The sequence below is a fragment of the Prionailurus bengalensis genome, chromosome B4 (assembly GCF_016509475.1).
Source record: "Prionailurus bengalensis isolate Pbe53 chromosome B4, Fcat_Pben_1.1_paternal_pri, whole genome shotgun sequence".
NCBI lineage: Eukaryota > Metazoa > Chordata > Mammalia > Carnivora > Felidae > Prionailurus > Prionailurus bengalensis.
In genome coordinates, this window is record NC_057358.1 from 41,766,940 (window position 1) to 41,791,030 (window position 24,091).

The window sequence follows — 24,091 nt, forward strand, 5'->3', positions numbered from 1 at the left end:
CCATTTCCAAGTGCCCACTTTCAAAATGGCAGCCGGAAGGATGTTTGAGATTGGGCAAGCGCGAAGTTTAAGGACGTTATCGCAATTTCCGGTCCGGTTGCAAGATGGCTGCGCCCAGTGGCGGATTCCAACCTCGTGAGCGGCGCGTTGGAGAGCAGGAAGAGGGGTGGGATGCGGTGGCTCCCAAGCGGCCCCGACTCGGGGCGGGAAACAAGATCGGAGGGCGAAGGCTCATTGTGGTGCTGGAAGGGGCCAGTCTGGAGACAGTCAAGGTAGTTTGGGACAAGGAAGTGGAGAATTAGCAGATCGATAGGATGGGACCCCGGGGCGGGGGGGAGGTGAGGGTGAGAGGCTCAAAGTGGATGGAGAGGCAGAGAGAGTGAAACATGCTTTTGGAGGAAGAATAGCCTAGTTGACTGTCTTTTGGTTAAACACCTGGGTTGGCGTTACTCGTTTTCTTCTGCTCTTCGTGAATCTCATTGCAGCTGTCACATCCTGACTTCAATTGATATACCGGGATTCTGTGGTAAAAAGTTACCTAAAGGGAGGGAGGGTAGGGAAGGATAGACATGTCCATTGCGTCATCCCTAGGTGTCTTTTGTCACCTTCCTTTATAGTACTATCCACTTTGAAACGCTGGATCAATTATCATTGAATACTTTCACATCCTTATTTTTACCTGTCATTCAGCCCTTTTCCCGGATATTCCAGCAATTGTATATCTTAAAACTGCAGTGTTCTCACTCTGACTTTCTTGTTTCTCTTACCTTTAGAGCTAAACTTGTCGAATGAGGAGGCCCAGAAGAAATAGCACTGGTTTCTAAGTCAGACCTGGGTTTTAAACTTGTTTTTCATACTTATTTTAAGTGTGTGATCTTGAGAAAACAACTTTGTCTTTAGTTTGTAAAGTGGAGGTTAATACGTTGAAAGTGCTTTAAAAGTAATATTTTGATAGTAATGTGATTCTTTTCCATTTTTACTTCCTCAATCTTTGTGTTACTTTATTAAGCTTGCAGTCTAGAAAGTCTTTTTTTTTTTTTCCCATTTTTCTTAGGTAATTGATATTTCCAACTTAATTACAGGATCTTATATTTATGTCTCAGTTAATTGCTTGCCGTCTTTCCAGCCTATTAATTCTGAATCTCCCTTAACCACTTGTTTCTTCATATGTCCCATGGGGATGATAGTACGGACCTTATTGGGTTGAGGGGATGAAAGGAGGTAATATCAGCAAAGGGTTTAGAATGATGCCTGTCACTTGGAATAAATTATTGACATTGTTATTGATTCCAGGTTCCTCATCAAGAAGTTCAAAAGGTCATGGCCAAATTAAAATTCTTAGAGCATGCTGGTGGAATGTAGGTCAGATTGTCATTAATGGTACTCCAGGGATGATTGAATTCATAGCTGGTTGAAATTTTATGTACTATTATCTTTTGCCTTCCTGGTGCTGGTCCTTCTTGTTCTGCTAGCCTCGTGGAGCCTGCTCTCTCCTTTTTATTCCTTAGACTCCAGACTTGTTGGGCTTTGTTAGGGTCTTTGAAAGCACTAAGTTCTCTGATATCTTAAGGCCGTTGCACATAATGTTCTCTAACGGAAGCTTCCTTTACTTAGCTCTTTATTAATTCCTGTTTGACAGTTCATGCAACAATTACTGAGTATGATGCTGTTCATTTTTCAATTATTAGTTTAAATGTTATTTCTTCATAGGAGTGACTCCCTTCTTGGTATAAATCAGGCCCTCCTGTTAATAATCCTTTAACGAACATTTATTTTTCTTTCATAATGTTGATCACAATTTGGTTGTGGTTTCATGTGGTGGTTTACTGTTTGTCTCTTCCACTAGAAGGCTTCCATGAGGGCAGGGAATTAAAGGTTCTAAAAATTCTTATAGCTCTGATACCTGTTACAGAAAATGAATACACATAGTACTCATTCTCTGATTATTCTAATTAGTTGTTTTCAAGCTTATTAACCACAACCCGCAATAAAAAAGTTACATTGTGAGCCAGTACACACACACACACACACACACACACACAAACACATGCAACTATCTGATACCAAAAGCTTCATAAACTACTACTTACCATGACTACATGTAAAGTACTCTTTTCTATTTTATTAAAATAATAAAACTCCTGGTTATAACTTACTAATGGGTAGAAACTGGATTGTTCTATTCTAGAGGTTCTTTTTTTCAATAACTAAGAGTGTCCCACAGAGTTGGTTCTTTCCCTATGCTTACTCTCTGACATTTTTGTTGTTTCAGTTAATCAGTTTCAAAATCTACATGCCTCTTCCCCCAAGCTTTGTGGAGTTATGTTTCCTTTTTTTTTTTTTTTTTTAAAGTGTTTATTCCTGACAGAGAGAGTGTGAACAGAGAGAGTGGCAGAGAGAGGGAGACACAGAATCTGAAGCAGGCTCCAGGCCCTGAGCTGTCAGCACAGAGCCAGAAGTGGGGCTCGAACTCACAAACTGTGAGATCATGACCTGAGCTGAAGTCGGACGGCTTAACCGACTGAGCCACCCAGGCGCTCCTGGAGTTATGTTTCTTAAGTTGTTGCCAGACATACGAATGTTCTGTTGATACATAAAAACACAGCCTCTCAAATCCTGTATTTGTATATTTAGTGGTGTGGTTTTGGACTTTTTACTGACCACTTTATTGCTCCTTAGGACCCCCAAATTGCAATCTGCAATTCTTTCTTTTAGCTGCTATAGATTTTAGCCAGATCTTTAGTATCACACATGTAGTTAGTGTCTCTTCTAGTATACACTGAGTTACCAGAATAATATTCCTCATTCACTCAGTGCCCTGTTATTCCACAATTATTTCTGGCTTTGTGCTCGATACTTGAGGGACCTTGCAGTTTACAAAGCAGTCATATTTAATCACTGTTCTTCAGTGTTTCAGTTCTACTTTTTCCGCATGCGTTTTCCTTCTTCACACTTCTGCTTTTCCTGTATTCCAGCTGTACCTTTGCTCAGACCAGTCTTAACACTGGCACCAACCCTCTTCCGTTTTACTTTTGAAAGTATTCCTTGCTGAAGTCGCCTCCCGCATCATTAGAATTTTCACACTTTTCTCTCCATCCTCGCCAACACTTATTTCTTGTCTTTTTTTGATACTAGCCATTCTGGCTGGTGAGGTGATACCTTGTTGTGCTTTTGATTTGCATTTCCCTGATAAGTGAGGTTGAGCATCTTTTCATTTGTCTGTTGGTCATCTGGGTGTCTTCCTTAGAAAAATGTCTGTTCAGGTCCTCTGTCCATTTTTTAATCATATTTTTTTTTTTTTTTGGTATTGCAGAAGTTCTCTGTATTGGTTAATTTGGATATTAACCCCTTATCAGATATATCATTTGCAAATACCTTCTTTCCCATTCAGTAGGTTGCCTTTTTGTTTTGTGGATGGGTTTCCTTTGCTGTGCGGGAGTTTAGATCACGTGAAATCACAGGCTGTGTCCTTTTGTCATCCAAGATCATTTACAGGGGTAGGGGAGAAAGGGTCAGTGGCCATACAGTAAACCCCTGAAAGGCTTGCTGGGCCCCACCCCCCATTTCTGATTCAGAAGAACTGGAGTAGACTGAGAATTTGACTAACAGGTTTCTAGATGATGATTATGATGCTGCTGCTGCTTTGGGGACCACACTTTGAGAACCACTAGTCTAGGTAAAAGAAGCTTATGTTGCTGTCTGTCATGTTCCCTGTTCTTTAGGTAGGGAAGACCTATGAGCTACTCAACTGTGACAAGCACAAGTCTGTGCTGTTGAAGAATGGACGGGACCCTGGGGAAGTGAGACCAGACATAGCTCACCAGGTAACTCCAGGGTCAGAGCTCACGACCCCAAGCCTTTGTACAGAAGGTCGGGCAGCTGCGTGCTGCTTCTCTTCGCTTGAAACTATGCCTTGGTTTCTGCGTCCCCCAGAGTTTACTGATGCTGATGGACAGTCCCCTGAACCGAGCTGGCTTGCTGCAGGTTTATATACACACACAGAAGAATGTGCTGATTGAAGTGAACCCCCAGACTCGAATTCCCAGAACCTTTGACCGCTTTTGTGGCCTCATGGGTGAGATCTCTAGGAGTTAAGGTTCAGAACGAACTTGGCAGTAGTGAAGAAGGGAGGAAGAGGAAAGAGATAAATGAAATGTGAGCTTTGTAAATAGGGGGAGTGGGGTGTATGTTTGATACCAGAACAAGGACTCATCTTCCCAGGGGCTGGGGTAAAACCTGCATGGGTTCCTGGCCGAGTGAACTCATTGCCATCCAACTAGTCGTATGCTTGACAACTGCTCGTTCGTAGCATTTTAGGACCATAGTGTGGATGTAAAGGACACACGGAGCCCACTTTACCTGTGGGTTTTTCTGGTTAGATTTCTGGGCAGAAGAAATGGGGTCACCACCTAGCTCTGAACTCTTTTCTCCCCACCCTCAGTTCAGCTTTTACACAAACTCAGTGTTCGAGCAGCTGATGGCCCCCAGAAGCTCTTGAAGGTGAGATCCTGGCACCTACTGGTTGGAGGCGGGGTTCTGAGATTGTTTCTGGGGCTGATTTTTCTTTTTTTCCCTTGTTCTCTTTAGGTAATTAAGAATCCAGTGTCAGATCACTTCCCAGTTGGATGTATGAAGATTGGCACATCTTTTTCCATTCCAGTTGTCAGTGATGTACGAGACTTGGTGCCTAGCAGTGATCCTATTGTTTTTGTGGTGGGGGCCTTTGCCCATGGCCAGGTAAGGCCTGGGCTCAACTCTTGGGTTCTTCATAGAGCTGAGGCTTAGTATAGAATTCTGAGAACAGCTGGCATTTTGATGACCTTGGGAGATAGAGGGTGAGAACAAAGCCGGAAGACAAACAGGGCCTCCACCCCCGCCCCGCCAGCTGTATCTTTTGAGGACTGCTGGTGTATTTGTGACAGTGAGAGTCAAGGCCTTCTTCATCCTTTGTACAACTTGAACAGCACTGGAGGGGCGCCTCAGTGGCTCAGTCAGTTAAGCATCTGACTTCAGCTCGGGTCATGATCTTATGATTCATGGGTTCAAGCTCTATGTTGGGCTCCACGCTATCAGTGCAGAGCCTGCTTGGGATTCTCTCTCTCCCCCTCCCACCCTTCCCCCCCACGCACTATCACTCGCTCTCTCTCTCTCTCAAAAACAAGTAAATCTTTAAAAAAATAGCACCCTAAAGATCGGCTGGCTCAGTCGGTAGAGCTTGCCGCTCTTGATCTCAGGGTTGTGAGTTCGAGCCCCATGCCAGGTGTAGACATTACTTAAAAATAAAATCTAGAAAGAAACCCAGCACTGTGAAATACTAGCTGAGCCCTGTTTTCCCTTCCCCAAAGACGGGCTGAACTTGTTACAGAGTGACAGAACTGTTTCTCTCCTTAGGTCAATGTGGAGTATACGGAGAAGATGGTGTCTATCAGCAACTACCCCCTGTCTGCAGCCCTCACCTGTGCAAAACTGACCACAGCCTTTGAAGAAGTATGGGGGGTCATCTGACAATAGCACCTTGTTCTGAAACAGAGACTGTTGCCATTATATCCCTTGGCCCTGCTTTCAGCCCATTGCTCGGAGAGAGGACCTTCCTGCACCGTTGCTCGGAGAGAGGACCTTCCTGCACCGGCACTGTGGGGGGTTTGGGGAAGCCGAGGCTGTACATTTGCTATTTGTTTAGCCTATAAATACTGTTTATCCTATAAATATCTGGTAGTTCTTTGGGGATTCCTAAAATTAGCAGTATCTTAATGGTGGAAAAAAATCTTAATGGTTGTTCTCCTCAGACTCCAGGAAAAGATGTGAGGTCACAGCGTTTGCAAGTTTGGTCCCAGGCTTTGCGGTTAGGCCTTGACTCCCACCTTCTGGGCGGTAAAGGAGAGAGCCCTGCTGAATTTTCAGCTATGTGGCAAGCACGGAGAACGGTCTGTAAGGAAGCAGCCAGGAATGCCAGCAGTGAAAAACTGAACAAAGAGAAGTGATTTTATCTGGTACAGTTCCAAGGTAGAAAAAGTGGAGCAGGTGGGGCCTTGTACCCCACCCCGCCCCCCCATGGGGGGGGTGGTGGTAGCGGCACATATACAATCATAGTAAATTGGCAGGAGAAAAACACAACAGATTCCTGGCTAGAGGGGGAGAGATAAGGCAACGTGCATGGGGGAGCCCAGAGGGGAGACACGGGCCCTCTACTCCTCCCACGAGAGTTTCCCCTTTGGCCCCAGATGAAGACTTGGCTGGCAGCAGAGGCACGGCTAGGAGTATCATGTCTTCCCACTCCCTGGTTTCCATGTTCTCTGTGCTCTGAGGCGAAGGAGGGATGTGGAAAGGGAGACAAGTGGTTTCTGCACCAGCCCGGCGCTAGGCCACCTGCAAGAGAAGAGATTTGATTGGCAGGCTGGTCGGAGTTATTCCTTCCAGTCTCTGGTCTACAGAGACCAGACTCTGGGGGCCCAAGTTTGCCGTGATCGTATAGTACTCTGGGTCGTGGGGGCCCAAGTTAGAGTGGTCAGTGCCCCACACTTGTTTTCCCGGGAGCCAGGCTACCTTCAGAGTCACTCCAGGTTTCAGTACCGTCTCCCTGCCATCCGCCCCCAATCTATTGCTCTCGTCTATAACTTGCTGGTTCACCTTAGCTACAGGGATGGTCACTTACCAGGGAAATCGATTATTTCGCTTTCTTTAACTTTTCTTTCCTTGGCACCATTACTTTGTGAACATAAGGCAATATGAAGAGTAGGCTCAAGAAGAAGACGTGGCCAAGAAAATAGATGGATTTATACACCTGTGGGGAGATACCGGCCACTGAGCGAGAGACAGAGCAAGGACCGTCCTCACGGCCTGCGGTTTCAGCGATTTCCGCCCCCTCCGCTTACCTTAAACCACTTGTCCCACGTGAAGAGGCAGAAGGCAGTCATTGAGTAACCCATGAAGAGCCAGTGGATGGTCTGCTGCACCAAGTAGTAGAAGGGTTGTAGGATGGTAATGGAAGCCAGGTTGCTCAGGGTTGGGCTCTCCTGAATTAGCCTGGCAGCCTGGGGAGCGAGGGGAGAGGTCGTGAGTGTCTCGCTCGTCGTCGTCCCTGTTCACCCGGCACCCCTCAGGCCTACCTTTCTCTCCACGATGACAATGAGGAATTCCATCTGGAAGCAGACCAGGTATCCCGAGTGGAGGCCGTGCCAGAGGGCCAAGAAGAGCAGCGACAGTCCCTGGGACAGTTCTTTATTTCCAAGGAACTTGAGCCGTTTGAAGACGTAACTAGAGAAAAGGGTGGGTGGGGATGGGCCTCAGAGCAGTGCCTACTGCCACACTGGTGGCTCCTGCTCCGGGTGGTCTGGGGTGAGGGAGGCGGTGCCATCAGACTAGCTTTAGAAATGAAAGGCAGGGGCACCTGAGTGGCTCAGTCGGTTAAGTGACCGACCCTTGGTTTCGGCTCAGGTTGTGATCTCACGGTTTCGTGGGTTCAAGCCCCGCATTGGGCCCTGCACGGCCAGTGCAGAGCCTGCTTGGGATTCTCTCTCTGCCCCCCTGCCTCGGTCTCTGCCCCTCCCCCACTCTCACTGTCTGTCTCTCTCTAAATGAATAAACTTTAAAAAAAATTAAAAAAAGAAATGAAAGGCAGCGGAGTCGATGACTCTGTTCAGAGACAGCAAACAGACCTCACGCTTAGCTGGGTGAGCTTGGGCGAGCCACTTTGTACAAGATGACTGAGTGTCTGCTGAGCGCCTGGTGCCTAAACTGCAGTGCTGAACAGGGCAGACCGGTTCTCGTGCCGCTCAACACTTGTGCGTTGGTGGGGACAAATAAAGACGTTTGTAAACGGCAAGGGGGAACGTGAAACCAGGGCGGGACTGGGATTAAAATTCAAGGCACCTCTCGGTCTTGCTTGTGCCTTGCGAATGTGACAGGAGTGGTTTTCGGGGGGCCGGGAGTGGAGACGGAAGTCAGTATGTAGTGGGTGGGTGCGAGAACGACGAGGTTCTACCCAGAGTGGGAAAAGATGGATCGCGCATCCGTGCGCTCAAATCTGGGAAAGTGGTGGAAGAAGCTAGGGTCCGGACCCCCGTTCCAGCCGCTTACCGGGCCACCCAGGCATTGGTGTTGATGTTGAAAGAGGCGATGGTGCCGGTGAATCGGGGGGTCGTTTCAAAGAGCCACACCTTCATGTTGGCACAGGCGTCCCACTTCGCCTTTCTGTGTTCGTCAAAGTCATTGAAGCCCAGCCCTGTCAAAATGCACACTCCTTCCTGAGGGAGGGAGCATTCCGTTAGCATTCCTGCTCCTCTCCTCCCCACCGCGCCCCACAGCTTGTTGGAATATGGCCCCGGTTCATCTTTCCTACTTACTGTGACCAGCCAACAGGTGACATACTTGTACAGCACGAACTTGCCCCAGAGCAGCATGTACATGCAGCGGAACCAGAAATCGTGGTTCTTGAGGAAGGAACACACAGGCATTAGGGATACTCCCCGGGCAAGGCCAAATGCCCTTCATGTTCTTCCCTTCCAAACTTGAGGCTGACTACTTCATGTCCACCTGACGGTCCGCTTCGCTGCCCTTCTAGTAGGCTAAGAGGAATACGCAGGGAGCCCAGTGAACATCCATTCACCTTTTTCTTTGAAGAGTCCCAGAAACAGCATTGTCCCTAAACTCCTCTAACGCACTGAGCATTCGGGACACGGAGCACCGAGGGACTTTTTATATATCCATGGTCAATGTTAGTTTAAGGAGATAAACCTACCCAGAGTGCGTAGGGAGCTGCTGCAAGCCTTTCAGCTGGGCAGGAGCAAAAGCCAGCACTTCCCCCTCCCTTGGTTTTTGAATTCCCTAGAAGCCCCCAATCTATCAAGAGAAGAAAACAGGCTGGAGAGGACCAAAAGCTGCTCTGCTCCAAGGAGTCACTTGGCTGTAATAAATCAGGCTAAGAGCTGCTCCCGAGGGAGGTAAGGGGTGCTAACAGTGCACCTGGCACAGCCCTGTGCCCACGGAGGTCGTTCAGTGCTGGCTGATGAACATGTCGCGGCCCGGCTGGCATTGACACCAACTCTCACAGATCTAGAGCGAAACCAACATGCATTTGTAGATGGTGTTACCCGCTTCTTGGCTATCTACAGGGATCCTTGCCTGTCCATTTCTACCTCTGATGCAGTCACACTGCTGCTCCATTAGTAAGCACTCACTTCATAGTCTTCAGTGAGGAGATAGTCTTCTGTGATGTGGGGGCTAAGCAGAGTGTAGCCCACTAGGTAGACAAGGCCCAGACTCAGGCGCTTGAGAGCAGGTATGGTGCTGGAAAGGAACAAGCAAGGTCACAACGGACAGAGGCTATTCCCTTCGCCCTCTGACCTTAAATTACGGAGAGAGGGGTTTCAGAGTGTGCCTATCCGCCCGGAGGAGGACGAGTGGCTCTCCGTCCAGAGCCTTTATTCAGTCTCAGGGAAAGACAGCTCTCTGTGGTTGGCTTTGGGCAATGGTGAACGTGAGACCCTGCGAGTCACAGGGGCGGGCAGGGTGGGCAGGGGAGCGGTGTGGACGAGTCTGTGGTGCTTCCCCCTCAGGGCTCCTACACATCTCACGGCCTCACCAACCGCCTCCATCCACACTGGGACCGAAAATCCAGTGCGGAGGACTGGAGGATGACCAATCCTCAGTCTGCTCCTTCCTACCCTGGTTGAATCGAGGCCCAAACACAGGCTAGACACGTTCTCAGGAAAAGGATTTTTCTGGTAACTTTTCAATTTTCTACTGTGATATATATATACACACATATATATACACACACACACATACACACACACATTTTTATATATTTAACAATCTTTTCTTTTAAACCGAGAAAACGGGTTTTAAAGGCAGGGACGTGACTGTTCAGGCAAAATCCTGTGGCATAAAAGCGAATTTTTACGTTTGTACTACAGGGTCGGAATGGCTGGCTGGAAGTAGCCTACGCTGAAATGGGCCCGCCACCCGCGCTGAGCAGGTACGGAGCGCCCGTTACGATAGTCCGGGGCCTGTGCGGCACAGGCCTGTGAGCCGGGGCCGTGCTGGAGAACGCAGCCAGGGCTGGCCTGCAGGAAGGCACCTAGAAGTGGCTTTGTATTGGGTGAGATCACCTATACAGAGGTCTCGACCAAGAGGGGCAATTACCTGTTTGGTATCTTCCCTGGTATGTCAGTCAGCTGTCCCTGCACCAGCTTCATGTAGTGGTTCATTGAGAACTGGGGCCCTACCAAGAAGGCCCCATAGAAGTAGGAGAAACCAGCAACTTCCAGCAGGGAAGGGACACCCCGTATGGCATATTTCTGTTGCTCAGAGGACAAGGAATTCTATGCCGAGAAGAGAATGAATGGTTCAGGATAGCCTTGAATCTCCCCCAAGAGCCAGTCTGCGTGTTCCCCACCCTGGGACCCCACTGAACTGGGGTTCTTCAAACAGCCGTCTCTTTGAGGGCGTGACATGGAGAAGAGTAATTGCCTCACGTGGAAACGAGTATGTGCAGGGGTAACTTAGCAACAAGTGGCTGCTGCTTTTCCAAACGCCATGCTGGCACTGATCTCTGGACTTTGTGCGAGAGCTGGATCCGGGCAAATTAGATTTGCTGATCCGTGCTCAGTGCTATCTGAAACAGAACTCACACAGGCCGGGGATGAGGTAGAGGCTCTGCCCCTGGCATCTGGGTCCAGTCTTTTGATTACAACAGCTTTTCTCCTTCCCTCTGGTTCAATTCCTTAACCTCTCTGCAGAGGAATGGGAACTTACCTGATCCTTCCCTCCGTCAAAGTAGTCAACAGCCAGACCTGAGCAGAGAGAGAAGGTGTGGGTAGAGCAGGGGGAGAGGCCACTGAGGAGGTGGCCTGTGGACTGAGTGTAGCCAGGAGCGGACCGGGGAACACAGAGTAAGTTTACGGTCAGACGGGGAAGAGCCTAGGGGTAAAAGGGGAAGGCAATGAGCCAGCACTCACCAATCAGCTTCAAGGTCAGGACACAATGTGGCATTGTCCACTTGATATCATAGTTGCCAGTGGCTGTGTAATAATATCCGGCAAGAAGGTAGGCCTAGGGAGGGGGAAGAATTTACTCCATCACCAGCTAGGATTTCTTTATTTTCTCCCTGCTCTAAAATCCACTGTATTCTTTCATTTTCCCCTTCTCTTGGTCTCCTCCTTAAAGGCTTTTGTTTTTAAGTTTGATCTTTTAAATTAAAAAAAAAAATTGTTTATTCGTTTTTGAGAAAGAGAGAACGTGAGCGGGGAAGGGGCAGAGAGAGGTGGGAGGCACAGAGGATCCAAATCAGGCCCTGCTGACAGCAGATAGCCTGACGTGGGGCTCAAACTCATGAACCTGAGCTGAAGTCGGACGCTTAACCAACTGAGCCACCCAGGGGCCCTAAAGGCTTTAAGTTCCTATACATGGAAGCAACTGAACCCATGGAGGGGAATGCTCAAGGCTTCTCAGCAGAATGAGGGCTCAACCGAGAATTTGGAGCTTAGAGTCCGTAGCTCAGTCTCAGATGGTTTTCTGCCTGGCCTTTACGCGACACCCCTCCTGGACAGCTAGCTGGGTAGTCCTGGTCAAAACCAAAGAACATGAATGGCGCAGTCCTGTGCAAGGGCTCAGCTGTTCAGGTCATCGTCACTGCAACCTGCAGATGGGGCGCCTGCGCCTGCGAAGAGTGACCTACCTGAAGCCATGCTGCGGAGAGATGTCGGGAGAAAGGACTAGAAATCGGGTCTCCTAGGTCACTTTTTCTGCGCCACAGTCCCCGACCTCCCCCCTCCCCCCAAAACGGCTGTTGGCTGTGGTCTGAGCTGCCGAGGGAGAGGCGTTTACCATCTGGAAGCAAAATGTAGTGAGGACGGCAGTGACAGTGCGGCCCATCAGTCGAAGGATGAGGAACTGAAGTCCAACACACAGCAGGGAGTGGTAGAGCTGATTTCCTGGAGGCGGAGAGGACAGCAAATTTTAGCCTGTGGTGGTTTTGTTTTTTGGGTTTTGTTTTTGTTTTTTCGCATTCTCACCTGGGCTGAGACTTCTAAACACAAAGAGAATATTTAAAGAAAAAGACCTTTGGTATTAGGATTTTTTTCTTTTCAAAGAGACTCAGATCTTGGCGGGAGGGAAGGAAATGAACTGTATACATATAAGGGATCGTCAGGGCGTTGCTGCATTTCTGAGTGTTTGAGCTAAAGGGATGCTCCTGAAGAAGGCTGCTTGCATCTTGCATCCAGTTACAGCCCCAGCAGAGGAAATGATGGGGGGCTGGCAAAGGTAACCAAGCACTCTCAAAATGTTATCTGGGAAAGGGATGCACGGAAAAGGAAAATTAAGCTCTGGTCTTGTGCATACAAACCCTCTCTTTGCAAGCAGAACGTTATTAACTTCCCTAGCCATCACACTCTCTCCAGAAACTCTGTTTAAGCCTGTTCCTTCCCAGGTTCCCTCCAATCGCCGTGCTACTGCCAAGTTCACTCACCAAAGTTAAAATAAGCAATTGAGAGGCCTGTAAAGGCGTGGAAGAGATGGATGAGGTAGCTGTCCTTGAAGTAAAGGTAACGCCGATAAAATACAGCCATGGGGTAACCTAGAGGGGAGAAAAATCAGTCAGAGGGTCACGCATGCCTGATGCCCTCCCGGTTTTGGAAGTTTCTCTGGCATGAAATGCAGCCCAGAGTGGAAAATACGTCCCTTATGTGGATGACAGCAGAGAACAGTATCCAAGAATCAAAATTTGCTTTGTAAATACAAACTTAAAACTGAAGATATGGGGGCACCTGGGTGGCCCCGTCGGTTAAGTGTCCAATTTCTGTTCAGGTCATGATCTCGCAGTTTGTGGCTTCGAGCTCTGTGCTGACAGCTCAGAGCCTGAAGCCTGAGTCTCCCTCTCTCCCTGCCCCTCCCCTGCTCGTACCCTCTCTCTCTCTCTCTCAAAAATAAATAAAACACACACAAAAAATTTTAAACTAAAGGTATGAATTTTATACTGAGGCAATACAAAACTGGGTCCTAAGACTAGGTTTCCTTTATAGCCTATTAAATATTGCTAGGAATTTTCTCTCGCGTTTTTCTAAATGACACAAGGAATTGAGGGTGCCTAACGATGCCCTGAGATGCTAGTTTACACCTTTATGCTCAATTATGATTTCATCGCCTGTCCTGTTAGCAGAGTAATGTCAGCTTATTAACATTATTAAGAGGACAAATATAAATTAAAACCAGGCTACAAAATGGGATTACTGACTGCACATACAGTTGTAGACTCCTCACATACTGAGGTCTGGGCATCAACTGTGTTATAAATCCATGTAAATATCCTGGGGAAATGTCATCTAAAGCTGTGATTCCGAGTATAGTCCCAGGGCCACGACGACGGAACTACAAGGGGTCTCTGCTGGGTCATAAACTGATTAGGCATGGCGAAAGGCAGCTTACGGAATTAAAAAGGGTCAATAACATTTGGTATTTCTGAACTATAATCAGTATGTTCCATGGCTTTACTACACATTCAGTGTTCTGTCAAGGAGCGTTCTACTTTTTTTTTTTTTTTTTAATGTTTATTTGTTTTTGAGAGAGAGAGACAGAGTGTGAGCAAGGGAGGAGCAGAGAGAGAGGGAGACACACAATCTAAAGCAGGCTCCAGGCTCTGAGCTGTCAGCACAGAGCCCAACGTGGGGCTCGAACCCACGAACTATGAGATCATGACCTGAGCTGAAGTCGGACGCTTCACCAAGCCACCCAGGCGCCCCGGTCAGGAAGCGTTCTATCAAGAAGTCTGGCTAACGTGCCCGGAAATACTCCTCCTGCAGCAGAGCACGTGCAGAGAACTGGAATCCCCACGTCTTTCTGGAAGGACACTTCACATATCCTATCATTGCATAATTAGTGTTCCTGAGCTGCTCATGATTTATAGTTGCCGCACCTCTTGCTGTCAAATTATAGGTTGCAGTTAGTTTTTCGTGGGCAGTATGCTGGTATGCGTGGTTAAACTCTGAGATGCTTAGAAACGTGTTGGACACAAAGAAAGTGCTCGATTATTTATCAAGTGAATAGAAAAATGGATAATCATGTTTTATATTGGCCTATGTCCTTCTAGTCCTTTTCCCCATTTTTTTCTTTTAATTTACCAACACAGTTCCGGTATTTGTGTATCCTGGTTTTTTCACGGAACAGTGTGTCAACTATTTGATCTTCTTGGTGCTAGGACTTGCTGATGTTCTTTGATTGCTGTTTTCATCATGGGCTAGGCTCTTTAACAAATTTACAGCTGCTTGCAAGTAGTTAATTCTGCAGATGGTCTATGGATCACGGGCTCATTCATTTGACAGATGTTTGTTAAATGCCTACTCTATGCCAGGTATTCTGATTATAGAGCATATAATGAGGAAGGAGGTGGCATGTAATGGTTTATTCTCTTTCTTTCTTTTTTAAAGGTTATTTATTCTGAGAGAGAGCAAGCAGGGGGAGGGGCAGAGAGAGAGGGAGAGAGAATCCCAAGCAGGCTCCTCACTGTCAGTGCAGAGCCCGATACGGGGCTCAATCTCACGAACCCGTGAGATCATGACCTGAGCTGACTGAGCCACCCAGGCGCCCCTGTAATGGTTTATTTTCCTGCTAGCAGAAGATGAAGTGATATAGGATTAATAGGCTCAAGGGAGAGGGAGACATCTATAAACCCTTTCATAGTCAGATGAATGAGCAAAGAAACAGGACTGAGTCTCATTACATATCACGCGGGCAGGGACAGAACACCAGGTTACAGCAAGTTTTGCTAAGAAGCAGAGCCAGGTACTAGAAAGTATATAGAATAGGGTCCAACTGCCTTAAATTTTTTGCTTTTCACTTTTTAAAAATATTTATTTTTGAGAAAGAGAGAGAGAGAGAGGCAGAGAGAGAGGGAGAGAGAGAGAGAGAGAGGCAGAATCTGAAGCAGGGTCCAGGCTCTGAGTTGGACACAGAGAGCCCGACGCGGGGCTTGAACCCAGGAACCACGAGATCATGACTTGAGCAGATGTTGGACGCCCAACCTACTGAGCCACCCAGGCACCCCTCATTTTTTTTTTTAAGTTTATTTAGAGAGGGAAAGTGCGTGTGAATGAGAGGGGGAGGAGCAGAGAGAGGGAGAGAGAGAATCCCAAGCAGGCTCCATGCTCAGCGTGAAGCCCGATGCGGGCTCGATCCCACAAACTGTGAGATCATGACGTGAGGAGAAATCAAGAGTCGGAGGCTTAACTGAGCCACCCAGGCGCTCCTGCTTTTCATTTTTAATGTTTTAGAAACAGGAGTACAAATGAATAGAAGCGATAAATAGGGTAGATCTTAATTATCTAGAGTACTGGTAAATGAGTTCATCTATAGATAGCGAAGAGCTTATCTCTTTAGGCACTAAGACCTTTAACCAACTGGAAGCACTAAAACCATTTAGAAGGCTTGAAATTAAAAAACAAAACAAAACACGACACACACTACTCTGCTTCCTTAACCTGAATATACTTAACATTTTCTTGGTGATCTGGGCCATAATTATTCTGCAGTACAGTCATGATGGCTTTGTGACCTGTCGAGGAGTGTGAAACCGTTTGCCCGGACCCTGTAGGCCCTCCACTGTTCGGCATTCTGAGTTCTTGTATCTATTTCTTATGGCCTTCATGGCCCCTCCCTTGCTATTCAGGGATCAGGAGTCACTTCTTGAGCTTCGAAGAGTTCCCTTCCCAATTTCTACTTTACTGCAGGCCTTAGAAACCGTAACTTTGTGTAAAGTTGTTAAAGGTGTAAAAAAAAGATGTAAGAGCCAGAGTCTTGGGTGCTTTCCTTACAGGAGACTTAGTGCACAGGCCTGGTGACATCTGTTCTGGCCGCTCCAGGCCCCTTCCTCCTGTTTTCAGGTATATTTGGGGGGCGGGGTGGGGGTTGTTGAGTTCCCTACACGCAAGAAGATGGAGCAACTGGCAGAAAAATTAAAGAAGGCAGCAGGCCAGGTTACCACAGACACGGAGGTCCTAACAGAGAAGAGCAAAGCCTGGAATGAAGCCTCAGAGAGAAGAAGGAGCTGTGTGTCAGCCGAGTTGCTGGGACAACCCAGAGCTGATTTTGAGCGTAAACATCAAACCTGGCTCTTGGCTGCCACTCAGCTCAGCGGGCTTCGGGGCCTGGCTGCCCAGTCACCCCTAGAGGGATGTGCTGTTTGGCGCAGGATGTTGTCCCTCAAGCTGTTTCTGAGTCTTAACGCTTTTTGATGGGAGTCGACGCTTACTGTAATGGCTGCAGTCACCGGAAGAATCTTTAAAAACCAACGAGAGCACCTCCTCGCTCACCGCCCACCCACGAGTCTGATTCGGCAGGTCTGAGTGACCGTGATGTGCCGCAAGGGTTAACAAGCACCACCTCACGAAAATCCGAAAGCAAGCCGGCAGCACTTACTAGGTCCTGAGAATAACATTCTAAGCCTGATGGCCGGGGGTTCTGGTCTTTCCCATAATAGCACCAAACATGCAGAGAGGTTTGTTTTATGAACAAATTTGCAGCTTCACGCAGGTAGTTAATTTCCTAGATATCCTGTGGATCGCTGGCTGTCTCGTTCCTTTGACAAATGTTTATATAAATGCCTACTAAAGCCAGGTATTCTGTTTATGAAGCATAGGAGAACTTGTTTGGCTATACTGTAACTGTTTCTTCTTTTTGATTACGTTTTAAAGGTGGGGAGGGCTTCAGAAACTCATTAGCAGATGAAGGATGATGATCTAACACATATTAAACCTTGAGGATCCCCTACCGGAATGGGAATGTTCCAACAGCAAAAACTAGGGCATTCAAAATGCTCTGTACCTCAAAGTACACTGAAGTGGGTCCTCTTCAGAGGTTCAGCAGTCATGGAGCGTTTCCAGCTGTACTCTCCAGTCACTGGATCAGTCAGGTCCAAGCGCTACTTGAGTCAGAAACTAGGATCTGTCACAACCTAGACTGTCATGGAACTCCTTATTCTCTGTACGGTAGTTGTGAAATTACTTGTTAATCCTACAGGTTTGGAGGCTTCATTTGAAGAAGTAGAAATGAGCTGTTTAGGGGCACCTGGGAGGCTCAATCAGTTAAGCGTCCGACTTCAGCTCAGGTCATAATCTCACGGTTCATGGGTTCGAGCCCGGCATCGGGCTCTGTGCTGACAGCTCAGAGCCTGGAGCCTGTTTCGGATTCTGTGTCTCCCTCTCTCTCTGCCCCTCCCCAACTTGCACTCTGTCTCTCTCTCTTTCTCAAAAATAAATAAACATTAAAAAAAAAAAAAAAAAGAAATGAGCTGTTTGTATTCAAGTCTGATTAATTTCTTTGACTTTCAACCTGTATAGCTATTTCTGGACTCTGGAGGAATATGGTATGACCCCATTTGATCAGTCAGTGGTTCATATTACCCCGGTGAAAGGAATATAGAGCATTTTTGGCAAGTGTGAGAGAGAAGACAGAGTTAGAACTGCTATGTGTTGGCTTAGTCAGACACTTATACCAGTTTTGTCAAAGAAGAAAACTACCTCAAGCACCATACAAAGAGTTGGTATAATGTCCATAGCATACTGTAGTGGTGTTCAAACTTTCTGCTCTCTTTAGACTCTTAAAAATTACGGAGGACCTCAAAAACATTTGTTAATATGGGTACTATCTATCAATATCTACTGTATTAGCAAATAAGAGGTGCCCAGGTGGCTCAGTGGGTTGAGTGTTCGACTCTTGATTTAGGCTCAGGTCATGATCTTGTGGTTTTTGAGTTTGAGCCCCACATGGGGCTCTGTGCTGACAGTGCAGAACCTGCTTGGGATTCTCTCTAAATAAGTAAGTAAATGAATAAATAAATAAAAGAAAATTTTAAAGTATTTAACTACTAATTCATTAAAAAATAGTAAACCAGGGGCGCCTGGGTGGCTCAGTCGGTGAAGCATCCGACTTCAGCTCAGGTCACAATCTCGTGGTCCGTGAGTTCGAGCCCCGCGTAGGGCTCTGGGCTGATGGCTCAGAGCCTGGAGCCTGCTTCCGATTCTGTGTCTCCCTCTCTCTCTGCCCCTTCCCTGTTCATGCTCTGTCTCTCTCTGTCTCAAAAATAAATAAACGTTAAAAAAAAAATTAAAAAAAAATAAATAAAAAATAGTAAACCAATTACATAATATATAACATACTTTTAATGAAAAAAAACTATATTTTTCCAAAACAAACAAAACAATTTAATGAGGACAGTGGCATTGTTTTACATTTTTACAAATTTCTAGCCTTTGTCTGGCTAGATGGAAGGTAGCAGGATTCTCAAATCTGTTTCTGCATTTAGTCTGTTAATATGTTGTTTTGGTTAAAGCATATGAAGAAAATCTGGCTTCACGCAGATATACAGTTGGAAAGAGAATCTTAATAGCCTTTTCAGATCATTCTGAGTATTATTCTTTGATACTATACCAAAACTGGACAAGTAACTAATTTCCTAAGGGTAAGTGGCAGTGTGGGATCTGCAACCATATCAGTGAACTTTTCATTGAGGGCTTAAACTCACAAACCTGAGATCAAGACCTAAGCTGAGGTTGAGAGTTGGATGCTTAACTGACTGAGCCACCCGGGTGCTCCCCAGCTAAAATCATATATATATATATATTTTTTTTTATTTTTAACGTTTATTTATTTTTGAGACAGAGAGAGACAGAGCATGAACGGGGGAGGGGCAGAGAGAAAGGGAGACACAGAATTGGAAGCAGCTCCAGGCTCCGAGCCATCAGCCCAGAGCCCGATGCGGGGCTCCAACTCACGGACCGCGAGATCGTGACCTGAGTCGAAGTCGGACGCTCAACCGACTGAGCCACCCAGGTGCCCCTAAAATCATATTTCTTAATATCACCACTGATTTCCAGCAGAAAAGCCTTTGTGTATTGGGAAGTTGTCAAGCTCATGGTAACGGATGCAAGTTTTCCCACATTCTAATATTCACTTGAAAGCTTGAATTTTAGTACTGACTACAAATACTGTCAGTTGTTTTCCCTGAAGTGACAGGCTCGCTGTGCACATTTTCGAGAAACTATGTGCCAAATGCCCACGTCTCAGCAACCACAGTCTGTCAGTCATTCTTTCAAGTAAAAATGGTGTTCAATGAAAAAAGGAGCTGCCACTTCAACACGCAGCTCAAGCACCGCACAAGACCTTGGCCTCCACATGCCATTGTACTTCAGGATGAAGAAATGCTTTGTTTGTATTTCCCAGTTCCTCAAATATAACATTAAGAGGACGTGTACTCAAGGCTTGAGATGTAATAAAATTAATACTGATGCTTCATCGAGGATATTCTTTTTTTTTTAATTTTGTTTTTAACATTTATTTATTATTGAGAGACAGAGAGACACAGCATGAGCAGGGAAGGGGTAGAGAGAGGGGGAGACACAGAATCCGAAGCAGACTCCAGGCTTTGAGCTGTCAGCACAGAGCCTGACGTGGGGCTCGAACCCACAAACTGCGAGATCGTGACCTGAGCCCAAGTCGGATGCTTAACCGACTGAGCCACCCAGGCACCCCTCATCAAGGACATTCTTAAGTGAACCTGGCCTTTTTCTTTTTTTTGGACTCAGAGTGTGCTGCAGTGAAGAATACAGTGACTGAGGGTACAGCTGTGCCCTTGCCCTGACTGGCACTAAGGCACCCGCAGTCTACCCACCGTTTGTACCATCAGAGCAAATGTCAACGCAGTAAAAATGGCCAATAACATCTTAGTATTATAGTGAAGACAATTTTAAGGTTCTCAGTGACCCCTCGGGGTTCATGGACTACACTTGGGGAACTGATGAACTGCTGATATATGGAATGATGTTTTGGCTTAATCTTCCTTCTTATAATACCCACATCTGTACCTTTTCTTCCTCCTTGCTTTACTCACCTGCCCTCCTGTATTTTCTTTTTTTTTTTTCTATTGAGGTATGATTCACATACCAAAAAATCTTGCTGTTTCAAAGTGTGGAATTCAATGGTTTTTAGGATATTCACAAGGTTGTGCAAACATCCCACTATCTACTTCCAGAATTTTTCCATCTCCCCAAAGGAAACCACATATCTGTTACCAGTTATTCTCCATTCACTCCTGTTCCCAGACCCTGGCAACCACCAGAGGTTACTTTCTGTCTACAAGGCTTTCATATAAATGGAGTCATATAATATGACTTTTATGTCTGGCTTTTTTCACTTCACATAATATTTTCCGGGTTCATTTATGTTATAGCACATATCAGTACTTCATTTTTAAAAACATTTTTTTAGGGGCACCTGGGTGGCTCAGTCGGTTGAGCGTCCGACTTCAGCTCAGGTCATGATCTTGTGGTTTGTGGGTTCGAGCCCCGTGTCGGACTCTGTGCTGACAGCTCAGAGCCTGAGCCTGCTTTGGATTCTGTGTCTCCCTTTCTCTCTGCCAACCCCCCCCCCCAAACTCTGTCTCTCTCTCCTTCAAAAAAATAAACATTAAAAAAATTTTTTTAACATTTTTTTATTGGAGTATAGTTGACATACTATGTGATTACCAGTTTCAGGTGTACAATATAGCGTGTTAATACAATGTAGCGTGTTAAGCTACGCGCACGGTGCATTATTCTTTCTTTATGGCTGAATTATATCCCGTTTATGGATACACCATTTTGTTTATTCATTCACCAGCTGGTGGACATTCAGGTTGTGTCCACTTCTGGGTACTATGAGTGAGGCTGCTATGGAACATTTGCGTGCAAGTTTATGTGTGAACACATATTTTTCCGTTCTCTTAGGTATATACCTAAAAGCGGGTCTCTTGGTCCTCTTACCGTCCAACCCTGCACTTCTCAGTTGGTGGTGCAGACCAGTTTTTAAAATCTCCCATTTTTTGTGGACCAATACTTCTGTTAAAAAAATTTTTTTTTAATGTTTATTTTTGAGAGAGACAAGAGAGCGTGAGCAGAGGAGGGGCAGAGGCAGAGGGAGACACAGAATCCAAAGCAGGCTCCAGGCTCCGAGCTTTCAGTACAGAGCCCAATGCGGAGCCTGAACCCACGAACTGCGAGACCATGAACTGAGCTGAAGTCAGATGCTTAACCAACTGAGCCACTCAGGCGCCCCCCTGTTGTGGATCAATACTTTTGTAAAATACAGTCATGGGCTTGGATGATGTGAGGCTGTCAAACTGTTCCAAAAGTTCCTAAATGTTAAAAAAAAAAAAAAGTTCCTTAACGTTGACTCTCGCTTTCTTGGCTTGCTTTGACAGGTGGCCGGTTACAAGCTGAATAGATCGCACCGACCTATCTTTCTTTTTCTCGTTCACTGAAGGCTTTTTCCTGGCTCCTAAATATGGCTGATCTCCAGGATTCAGTGTTGACTCCCTTACCATGCTCGCTACGCTGCCTCTCTGGAAATGGCATCTACTCTCACCATTAATAGGATCTTCACGCCAAAGACAAACACATCTTTAATCCTAACGTCTCAAGTTTCAGTTCCACATTTCCTACTTCCTGGCCGGACATCTGAAATTCTGTATTAACTAAAACATGACTTACCCTCTACTGAGCCCTCTCTTGGCTTCTGGTTTTATTTATGGTGCCATCATTCTCCAGGTCACCCAACCACGTTCAAAAGCTTGAGTTTGGCTTTGCCCCTTCCCTGTCCTTAGTTCCCTCCTTTCCATAGGATCTCAGCACTGTTACCACCTTGTCTTCTGTGCTCCACTGGTAGGTCAGACCCTTAAGCACTCATCCTTAAGCTCCTGCACCCTGAAACTCATGCTCCCAGCAGCCCTACACCAGAGTACTCTTCCTTCAATTCCTGCTCAGAAAACACCAATGACTCCCAAATGACTCCCGATGACTACTCAACAGAGTGCCAGTCCCTAAGCCTAAGATTCAAGGTCCCTCTTCTAAACTACATTTCTAATTAAAACTTCCATTTCTCTGCTTCAGCTAAAACTGATCTGTCAGATTTTGCCCAAACATATCTTAGGTCTTTTGACTCTAGACCTTGGGTCATGCCAGTCCCTTTGCATGGAACGCCTTCTCCAACCACCCCTCTACCACTCATTCTAGAAAACCCAGTTCTGGGGCGCCTGGGTGGCGCAGTCGGTTAAGCGTCCGACTTCAGCCAGGTCACGATCTCGCGGTCCGTGAGTTCGAGCCCCGCGTCGGGCTCTGGGCTGATGGCTCGGAGCCTGGAGCCTGTTTCCGATTCTGTGTCTCCCTCTCTCTCTGCCCCTCCCCCATTCATGCTCTGTCTCTCTCTGTCCCCAAAATAAATAAACGTTGAAAAAAAAATTAAAAAAAAAAAGAAAACCCAGTTCTTTCCTTTTGTAAGGCTACCTCAGACCACAGTGAACTCATGGCCCTGTATATTACGGACTTGTGCCTTAAACCCATGGTACTTAGAAATAAGACTCTCATTTGGTAAGTCATTATATACTATAATGTGCCATTCTTTACATTTTTGTTGTGTATTAAGGTCTTTTGCTTGATTGGTCAACAGTAATGGATGTTTAACAGCTGTTTGACCTTGAGCATCAGTTTCCTCCTCTGTAAAATGGGGGAATAGCACCTGCCTCAGTGAGTTGTTGTAAGGACAACACATACAAAGTACTAAGCACAGTGCCTAATATATTGTAAGTGGGCACAAAATTATACAAATACACATTCACATAAAGTTAGAGGGAGGTAAAGAGGGCAGCCTTTGTTTTCCAAACATCTCCTTTCACCTTCCTGCTAACGGTCTTTTTTCCCTTTGTAGCCTCAGACCCTTAATCCTCTTCTTAGCTCATATTTCTCTTGTTAAAAAAAAAAAAAAAAAAAAAAAGTTAGAGGGAGGAAAAGCAGACGTTATCTGAGAAAATTCTGGGGCAAATGGATATCAGAGCTTCTGAATCTAATCTTCATTCCATGTGACAACCAAATGACTAAGGGGTTTCCTTCCCATCTGCATTTCAAAAGAAGACTCATAGCATATTTATTTTATAAGGGTACTGACTTTGGCTTGCCAACAGCACTTTTCCCAAAATACAATGTACTACTGAATTAAGGCGCTGTATGGTTGGAAGAACACAAACTTTGGAGTTAAGACAGACCTCAGTTGTTACTTACTAGCTGTTGCCTCAGGCTTGTTGATGGTTAACCTTTTTGTCCTCAGTTTCTGTTAACCTGTCTCATCAGTAAAATGAATATCTAGCTTAGGGTTTGTATATTAAGCCTGGTACACATCAGATGCTCAGTAAACAGAATTGGGCCACCTCTGCTTGAACAGTGAAGTGCCCGGTGATCTCATCTCGTCACCTGGCTGTGAATACCACCCATTTGCTGAGTTCTCCCCAATTTTCATCTCCAGAACAGACTGCTCCCTTGGACCCCACACTGCTATCGACTACTCAACACTTTGAGTAGGGGCACGGCTAACAGACACCTCAAATTTAACAGGTTCCGAAATGGCACTGCTGACCTACCCTCCTCCCTAAACCTGCTCCTCCCCTAGCCTGCCCCACTTCAGCAAACAGCAACTCACCCCTCCCTCCCTTAGGACTGGAACCCTGCAACCCTGCCATCATTCTTGACCTCCCCAGCCACATTCCACCCTCAATCCAGCCAGTCAACAAATCCTGTCTGTTCTACCTTGAAAATAAGCCCAGAATCTGACCACCTCTTCCCCTGGTCCAAGCCAACACCGTCTCTGGCCTGTATTATTATATAGTTGCCGCCTAACTTTCTGGCTTCTTCTCTTGCCTTCGTTCAGTCTAGCCTAACACAGCACCCATGGATATTCTTTTTTTTTTTTTTTCCCGTTTATTTTGACAGAGAGAGAGAGAAAAAGAGAGAGACAGAGATATTGAGGGGGGAGAGGGGCAGAGAGAGAGAGAGAGAGAGAGAGAGAGAATTCCAAGCAGGCTCTGCACTGTTAGTGCAGAGCCTGACATGGGGCTCGAACACACAACTGAGTCAAAACCAAGAGCCAGTAACTTAACCAACTGAGCCATTCAAGCGCCCCACCCACAGGGATTCTATTCTATCAGATCAGCTCATTCCTCAGCTCAAACCCTCAGAAGGCCTCCAATCTCACTCAGCAAAGCCAACAAGACCTGTTCGCTCTCCCCAGCTTTCTCTGA

General features: G+C 46.3%; 2 protein-coding genes across 2 annotated transcripts in view; one reads left to right on the top strand and one right to left on the bottom strand.

The window, feature by feature from the left end:
- The first annotated feature begins 74 nt into the window (after positions 1-74).
- On the top strand, positions 75-5,706 carry EMG1 (EMG1 N1-specific pseudouridine methyltransferase). The gene is made up of 6 exons (XM_043561884.1): positions 75-272; positions 3,723-3,824; positions 3,934-4,075; positions 4,442-4,500; positions 4,588-4,737; positions 5,392-5,706. The coding sequence occupies exons 1-6, from the start codon at positions 105-107 to the stop codon at positions 5,503-5,505; spliced, it is 735 nt and encodes a 244-aa protein (XP_043417819.1). The 5' UTR covers positions 75-104; the 3' UTR covers positions 5,506-5,706.
- Positions 5,707-5,956: 250 nt separating this feature from the next.
- LPCAT3 (lysophosphatidylcholine acyltransferase 3) overlaps positions 5,957-24,091 on the bottom strand; it is a 39,960-nt gene continuing 21,825 nt past the window's right edge. Inside the window, exons 2-13 of the mRNA XM_043561882.1 lie at positions 12,470-12,577; positions 11,827-11,933; positions 10,959-11,052; positions 10,756-10,793; positions 10,144-10,322; positions 9,177-9,285; positions 8,343-8,429; positions 8,077-8,243; positions 7,107-7,254; positions 6,873-7,031; positions 6,653-6,781; positions 5,957-6,366 (exon numbers count right to left, since the gene is read on the bottom strand). Coding sequence (XP_043417817.1) covers positions 6,665-6,781; positions 6,873-7,031; positions 7,107-7,254; positions 8,077-8,243; positions 8,343-8,429; positions 9,177-9,285; positions 10,144-10,322; positions 10,756-10,793; positions 10,959-11,052; positions 11,827-11,933; positions 12,470-12,577 — 1,313 coding nt within the window. The 3' untranslated portion in view covers positions 5,957-6,366; positions 6,653-6,664. The remainder of the gene's footprint in view (positions 6,367-6,652; positions 6,782-6,872; positions 7,032-7,106; positions 7,255-8,076; positions 8,244-8,342; positions 8,430-9,176; positions 9,286-10,143; positions 10,323-10,755; positions 10,794-10,958; positions 11,053-11,826; positions 11,934-12,469; positions 12,578-24,091) is intronic.